The sequence below is a fragment of the Bidens hawaiensis genome, unplaced genomic scaffold, assembly GCF_021521415.1.
Source record: "Bidens hawaiensis isolate Kalapana, Puna unplaced genomic scaffold, B.hawaiensis_p1.1 tig00024480_1, whole genome shotgun sequence".
Taxonomy (NCBI): Eukaryota; Viridiplantae; Streptophyta; class Magnoliopsida; order Asterales; family Asteraceae; genus Bidens; species Bidens hawaiensis.
In genome coordinates this window covers 1-8,299 of record NW_027493871.1, presented here as the reverse complement: position 1 = coordinate 8,299, position 8,299 = coordinate 1, and the positions used below count along the sequence as shown (strand labels likewise).

The following is an 8,299-nucleotide window of genomic DNA, read 5'->3' as shown; positions in this document are numbered from 1 at the left end:
TCGCAACTTCAAGTGTCTACTCTTCGAATGTAGAAAACAACGGTTACTATATAAAAATATTTCACACAAAAAATATACTATATATATTATTTACAAATCGTTTTTAGGTTAATTTACTTAGCCTTAAATATTGATATTATTAAATTTGTAATTTCAAGACCCTCAAACATGTACACCATGTGTCAACCATGCTGCCTCCAAAAGGAAAGAAAAACGATTAATTTTAGATGCTAAAAGAACTGCTTCGTTTGGTAGGAAGAAAACTGGTCTACAAAATAACTTCTCAGGTATTTTTTGTTTTATACGTATTATTTTTAATGTTTAGAGTTTTTTTTTTTAAATTAAGCACTTATATATATTTATATGGTGTATATGGTTTATATTTCTTTTTAAGTAAGCACTAATGGTTATTTATTAATTTTTTAAATGTTTTACTTTAACAGAAAGTCAACATCTACCATTGTCTACCATTTCCAATAATACAAACTACATGGATTATCAAGCAACACCTATTGTCACACTACCATATCATATAAACGGAAATCACTCCGCAACTTACAACGGAAATCAAATCGCAAGTATATAAACTTTAATACATTATTAATTTTTATTAAAAAAAAGTTTGAAACAAAAACTAAATTTCATTATGTTTAATTCAGGTGGTTCTAATATACCGATTATTGGTTACGAAAATAATATTGACGGTTTATCTAATCTTGCAAATTCTAATCAGCATACAACATATTCCTCCTTTAATCCTTGTGTCCCTGGTATGTTAACAAAATGTTGTTGACTATATAATTTGGTTATCAATTTTTGTTTCTCTTGTTTATGTTTAATATGTAAAATGATACAGTTTATCGGATATTCGACACCTTGCGAAATATTCCCTCATCAACACAAGTAACGCGTTTACAATCTAATAAGGAAATTGTGTCTCCATCAACAACTTCAAATGTCTACTCTTCAAATGTAGTAAACAACAATTAGTATTTATAAATATTTCACACGACTACATATACTCTTTTTATTTTTTAACAATCGTTTTTAAAACACTTGCTTAGTCTTAAATATTTTTATCATTATCTTTATAATTTCAAGATCCTCAAACATGTACACCATTTGTGATCTCTGCTGCGTCCAAAAGGAAAGAAAGACGATCAATTATAGATGCCAAAAGAACTGCTTCAGTTGACATTAACAAAAGTGGACTACAAAATACCTCTTCAGGTATTTTGCCTTATCTTTATAAGTATTATTTTCATATTTTGCAAATTTTTTAAATAAATGAAACAATTACATGTAAATGGTCGTCTAATTTGTCAAAATCTGTATTTGTCAAAATTTTTGACAACATCCTTTATAATAACTTTTATTTATTTAACCATTAGCAGATCATCTAATTAAAAATAATATTAAGGAAGGAGCAAACGCTTCTTGTGTTGTTGATGACATTCCTGAGTCATCTAGGACCTTTCGTAGAAGGTCAAGAAAAAGAATTCCTATAGTACCTATACCTATGGCTGATTTAAGTGAACATGCTACAATTGTTGGTTATATATTTCATATTTTAATTTAAATCAATTATTATTTATTTATCTACACTAAGTTACTATAGATCGTGCTATTTTAACTTTTGTAGAATATGTTGATAATGGAAATCAATCTGTTATGTGTCCAAGTTGCAATGCATTGTTGTGGAAAGCAGAAGTTAACAGACCAAGTAGTAGTAATGAAGAAGGAGCTTTTTCCCTTTATTGTTATAATGGCAAAGTCGAACTTCCCGATGTTAGAAAACCAAATGAAACTTATCTTGAATTATTTCGTGGTGAAAGCACCATGAGCAAGTATTTCTTGAAAAACATTAGACGTTTTAATTCGATGTTTGCGTTTACATCTATGGGAGGAAAGATTGACTATTCCATAAATAGAGGCAATGCGCCTTATACGTTTCGACTTAGCGGTGAAAACTATCATTGCTTGGGAAGTCTTTTACCGTTAGATGGGCGTAAACCACAGTTTTCTCAAACTTTACATTTACGACACGGAAAACGAGATTTCAAATCGTCAACGTGTATTTGGGTAAATACTTTAACGATATTCTTCAACTTTGGTTATGATATTATCTTTTAGTATAATTTTTATTATATTTAATCAAACTAAAAATATTTTTTTGTGGGCAGTGATAATAATTCAAAGGTCGATGAGCAAGAAAAGCATATTATTAATTATTTGAAAACAATGTTAGATTCAAATAATCATTTGGTCCAAGCTTATCGAATGGTACGAGATTGTTTTGAAGAAAACCCACAACTAGATTTGAAATTGCGTATTATTGGAACAAAACATGATGCCAGACAATATAACTTACCATCCAGTTCTGAAGTTGCTGCTTTAATCATTGGTGATATTGGTGACGTGTTGATAATAGAGATATACTTGTTACGAAGAAATCTGGTTCATTAAAGCGTATCAGTGAACTTCATCCATCGTATACACCTCTTCAATACCCTTTGTTTCATCCTTTTGGTGAGGATGGTTATCAGGTTAATATACTTCATAAGAATGCTTCATGTTCATCAACTGCAACACGCAAGAAAGTTACAATGCGTGAGTTTTTTGCTTATCATATTCAAGATAGGCCAAATACATTTTCAACCGTATTAAACGATAGGCGTTTGTTTCAGCAAATTTTAGTTGACAAATATACAATGATTGAGGCTTAAAGATTACATTTTATACGCGGTAAACAACATAGGTGTGATACTTACCAAAGTTTACGAGGTATGCAATAACGGCTGGTCAACGTGTTATTCTACCATCCTCATTTACTGGCGGAGCAAGATATATGATGCAAAATTATCTAGACGCTATGTGTATTTGTAGATGGTTCGGTTATCTCGATTTTTTCATAACCATAACAAGTAATCCCAATTGGCCAGAAGTTAAAAGATTTCTTAGGATACAACGTTAAAGTCTGAGGATAGGCCGGATATATTATGTCGGCTTTTTAAGCTCAAGCTTGACGCAATGATTAAGTTGGTGAATGATAAGTCTTTGTTTGGAAAGGTTCAAGCAGGTAATTTTATTTAATGTTATGAATATACAATTATAATAAAAGAGCTACTTGCATATATTAAAAATGTTAATAATATTTATAGATGTTATATATTTACTTTTATTATCTTTCTTGCAGTTGTTTACACGATAGAGTTTCAAAAAAGGGGTCTACCGCAAGCCCATATTTGCATATTTTTGCATCCAGGTAGTAAGATTCATAATCCAAAAGATGTAGATAAATTTATTTCTGCTGAGATTCCAAACAAAGACAGTGATCCAGACCTATACAAACTTGTATATGATCATATGATTCACGGTCCATGTGGTGATGCTAACCCGAAGTGCACCTGCATGGTAAACAAAAAATGCTCCAAAAATTTTCCTAAAATATTTAATGATGAGATGACGGTTGATTCTCAAGGTTTTTCGGTATACAAAAGAAGAGATAACGGACAATATGTGGTTAAGTCAGATATAATGATGGATAATAGAAGTGTTGTTCCATACAACCACACTCTATTAAAAAAATTTCAAGCACATGTTAACGTTGAGTGGTGCAATCAAGATGGATATATAAAGTATTTGTTTAAATACATTAATAAGGGTCCAGACCGAGCAACAATTTCGCTTGTACAAAATAACAATGGTGATAACGAAGATACTAATTCAGATGAAATCAAAGCGTTTTATGATTGCAGATATGTCTCTGCATGCGAGGCAGCTTGGAGGATATTCGCCTTTGACGTTCATTATAGGCTTCCTTCTGTTACGAGGCTTGCTTTTCCTTTACCCGGTGAACAACAGGTAATATATGGTGCTAACGTAGATATTAAAGATATTTTAAACAAAACAACTAATGCTTCTTCGATGTTTATGGGTTTGTTTGAGTGTAATAAGAACAATTACCTTGCAAAGAGTCTCACATACTCTGAGTTTCCAACAAAGTTTGTTTGGAAAAACCAATTACGTAAATGGGAACCAAGGCTAAGGGTTTTGCAATTGGTAGAGTTCATGCCGTTCCACCAGCATTCGACGAGGCTTACTATCTAAGAATATTATTAAATAAGTTTAAAGGTCCTGAATGTTTTGAAGACGTTCGAACAGTTGATGGAGTTGTGTTTGAAACTTTTCGAGATGCATGTTACAATAGAGGTCTTTTAGATGATGATAAGGAATACATAGAAGCAATTAAAGAAGCAAGTCATACTTCTACCGGGTATTATTTAAGGAATTTATTTGCTACAATGTTAATACTTATAGTTTATCTAGACCTCATTTTTTTTGGAAAGTACTTGGCAACTTTTAGTTGACGGTAAACTATGCAAACAACAAAAAGATCAAAACAACCCTGGTACGATTTATGTTTTTTGTAATGTTTTCAATTATGCCAAATATGTAACATCAATAACTATTTATTATATATTAATTTAAGTAGCTTCTTAAATTATTTTCAGGATTAATTCTTAATGAAGAGCAGCTAAAAAACTTAGCACTCCTTGAAATTGAAAATTTTTTAATTTGCAACAACTCCAGTTTTAGAAGACATCAACAAATGCCTTTTACAGATTTGGAAACAATTTCAAGAGCAACTAATCCGTTGATGGTGGAAGAGCTTTCATATGATACCGAGACCATGAATAACGAATTTAATAATCTATTTGATTCGTTAACTGATGAACAGAGAGGTGTTTATAATGAAATAATGAATGCTTTGGTTGATAAAAAAGGTGGCGTGTTTTTTGTTTATGGTTACGGTGGTACTGGAAAAACATATTTATGGAAGACCTTATCTGCATCAATAAGGTCAAAGGGAGAAGTCGTGTTGAATGTTGCTTCAAGCGGTATAGCTTCTTTGCTTTTGGAGGGTGGAAGAATAGCACATTCTAGATTTTTAATACCCATTAATTTGACCTATGATTCCATTTGTCCGGTAATATTACAGCCTACTTTATGTTACTTTTAATATGAATCCTTTTTTAATTATATGTGGTTTTATTTGTTATTCGAAAAAAATTACTTTAAAATATCTTACGTTATATATATATATATATATATATATATATATATATATTCTTTTTCTTATAATTAGGTTAAAGAAAATACCGACGTCTATGAATTATTGAAAAAGACAAGCTTAATAATTTGGGATGAAGCACCAATGATTCATAAGCATGCTTTCCAAGCTTTGGACAGAACTTTAAACGATGTTATGAACGGTGATTCTGCAAATACTTCCGAAGCACTTTTTGAAGGTAAGGTTGTTGTTTTTGGTGGTAATTTTCGGCAAATTTTTCCCGTTGTAACGAACGGTACCTGAAGTGAATGTGTCAATGCTTGCATCAATTCTTCTTATATCTAGTCAAAGTGTAAGGTTCTTAAACTAACTAAGAACATGAGGCTTACAGTTGGATGTCGATCTTCAGACATTAAAAACATCAAAGAGTTTGCTGATTGGCTTTTAGCAGGCTCGGCCCAAGGGTGTGGCTGGGTAGTCGACGGCCATAGGCCCGACACCCCGATAGGCCCGAATTTTTTTTATTTTTTTTTAAAATATGTATTTTTAGGAAAAAATATATGTATAATCAATGTTTAAACACATTTGCATAAATACTAGCTTGGTCTAGTGGCAAAGAGGTATGCCTTATAACCAAGAGTTTGTGGGTTCTAGTCTTATCTAAGACATTTTTTATTTTTTTTTACTCAAAAGTTTTTTACACAACTCAAATCATAATCAAATAAGCCCACGTAAAATTAAATTGTTTAAACACAACAAAATGTTCCTTTTACTTAAGGCCCAAAAAAAATTTCGCCTTTGGCCCCAAAAAAATTTCGACTTCTCGGAGCTGGGCCTGGCTTTTAGACATAGGTCAAGGAAGGTTGGGTGATCCAAATGACAGAGAGTCGGTTATTGATATTCCAGACGACCTATTGATATTGAACTCAGTTGATCCGATTGGTGATTTAATAAGCTTTGTATATCCTAATATATTAGATAGATTCAACGAACTTACTTACTTTTAAGATCGCGCACTGCTTGCACCTTTGAATGAGGTGGTTCGAGAAATTAACAAACGTATGTTAACCCTCTTTCCTGGTGAACAAGTCGAGTATCTAAGTTCCGACAGTTTAGCTGAATGTGAAGACGTTTCAGATGCTGTTGATCCACAGTTGTACTCCCTTGATTTGTTAAATGGTTTAAAGATGTCAGGAATGCCTAATCATAGATTGCTTCTTAAAGTTGGTGTTCCTATCATGCTATTAAGGAATATTAATCATAAAAAAGGTTTGTGAAATGGAACACGCCTTCAAGTCGTTAGTCTCGGTAGACATGTAATTAAAGCTAAAGTTGTTTATGGTACGAATATAGGATATCGCACTTTAATTAGTCGAGTTACCCTGTACACCAACTGATAAGACGCTGTTAATCCACAGCTGTACTCCCCTAATTTGTTAAATGGTTTAAAGATGTCAGGAATGCTAATCATAGATTGCTTCTTAAAGTTGGTGTTTCCATCATGCTATTAAGGAATATTAATCACAAAAAAGGTTTGTGCAATGGAAGGCGCCTTCAAGTCGTTAGTCTCGGTAGACGTGTAATTAAAGCTAAAGTTGTTTCTGGTACGAATATAGGATATCACACTTTAATTGGTCGAGTAACCCTTACACCAACTGATAAGAAACTTCCTTTCAAATTAAAAAGAAGAGTTTCCTATTTCCGTATGTTTTGCCATGACAATCAACAAAAGTCAAGGTCAATCATTGTCAAGAGTTGGATTGTATCTTAAAAATCCCGTATTTTCCCATGGTCACTTTATGTGGCTTTATCAAGAGTGAAGAGTCGAGACGGTATTAAGTTAGTGATACTCGACAAACAATCAAAGCTTACAAATAAAACAACAAATGTTGTGTACAAATAGATTTTTGGAAACGTAGAATGATAAATAGTAAATTTGTCATGTATTTGAAATTGCTCTATTCTACACTTATGGTTATCATGTAACTTTTTTTGTTCTATACTTTTTTATGTAGTTCTAAAACGTTTTGTATTTTTGTTTGTTATCATTTCTTAAAATTCTTATTAAGTTATAAATAAATATTTATTGTTAATATATACAAAAAAAGCTGTATCCAAATGTTTAATAAGATACCATTGTTTATATGAGTATTTCAATTTTAAGTTAAAGTATTTAAAATAAAAAATATAATATCTAATAAAATATTACAAATATAGGGTAACTATACACATCATATACTTATTAGATAGATATAATCATTTTGATCTTTGGAAAATTAAACCGTCACTTCGTTTTTATATTTTATAATTATCAATTTAATTCATCATCATCATCTTCTTCTTCTTTTACACTCTAAAGCTTTTCATAACAAAATTAATAGCAAAAAAATGTCTATCATTGTCAATTGGAAGTTTTCTACGGTTTTACGTAAGTATGAATTCCTGTTTAGCGATTTCCTCATTATACACAAAGATAATATTGAATCTGTGATGATGTTTAATAACCTCCTTTGTCACACCCCAGTCTAGGGCCTAGGAGCGTGACCCATAAGTCGGTATCGTAATTGTAAATAAATCAGAGTTACGTTTAATTTGTGAAAGACTTGTAAACTTTAAGGATCGAAAATGTAATATTCATATATTCAAAAGACGGGATGATAACACCCGCTTAAGTTACAAAATATTTATGTGTTTAATATTTACAAACAACCATGTTTATATATTAAGTTACAAAAGAAATCCGAGCCATCGGATATATCAATAGCACTTCGACATTCCAAGTGCTAATGATATATCCGATGGCTCGGATTTCTTTTGTAACTTAATATATAAACATGGTGGTTTGTAAATATTAAACACATAAATATTTTGTAACTTAAGCGGGTGTTATCATCCCGTCTTTTGAATATATGAATATTACATTTTCGATCCTTAAAGTTTACAAGTCTTTCGCAAATTAAACGTAACTCTGATTTATTTACAATTACGATACCAACTTATGGGTCACGCTCCTAAGCCCTAGACGGGGGGTGTGACAGGTTGGTATCAGAGCCATCGATCTTAGAGAATTGGGTATCATAAAACAATACCCAAGCTTCGATCCAAGTTTAGGAAATAATTGTTTATGTGTTTTAGGGATAAGATAGGCTGGTAACCTTTCTTTCCCACTCTACACTCTAAACCACCCATAAAATGTAGATGTCATTTAAAGCTCACATCGAAAAC

General features: G+C 31.6%; 2 protein-coding genes across 2 annotated transcripts; both read left to right on the top strand.

The window, feature by feature from the left end:
* The first annotated feature begins 3,030 nt into the window (after nt 1–3,030).
* Nucleotides 3,031–4,110, top strand: LOC143569435 (uncharacterized). The gene is made up of 2 exons (XM_077055351.1): nt 3,031–3,079; nt 3,197–4,110. Exons 1-2 carry the CDS (start codon nt 3,031–3,033, stop codon nt 4,108–4,110), a joined length of 963 nt encoding a protein of 320 aa, XP_076911466.1.
* A 502-nt stretch (nt 4,111–4,612) lies between these two features.
* Nucleotides 4,613–6,343, top strand: LOC143569427 (uncharacterized; the record flags this gene model as incomplete). The annotated part of the gene is made up of 3 exons (XM_077055344.1): nt 4,613–4,990; nt 5,189–5,312; nt 6,083–6,343. Coding segments are annotated over exons 1-3 (763 nt in total), but the record flags the coding sequence as incomplete, so codon positions are not given.
* Between the last annotated feature and the right edge of the window lie 1,956 nt (nt 6,344–8,299).

What these genes read in the sequence shown, in the direction of transcription:
- LOC143569435 (XM_077055351.1), top strand. Translation starts at nt 3,031, where the DNA reads ATGATTAAGTTGGTGAATGATAAGTCTTTGTTTGGAAAGGTTCAAGCA. An exon ending in GTTTGGAAAGGTTCAAGCAG is followed by an intron (nt 3,080 to 3,196) that starts GTAATTTTATTT and finishes TCTTTCTTGCAG; the next exon opens with TTGTTTACACGATAGAGTTT.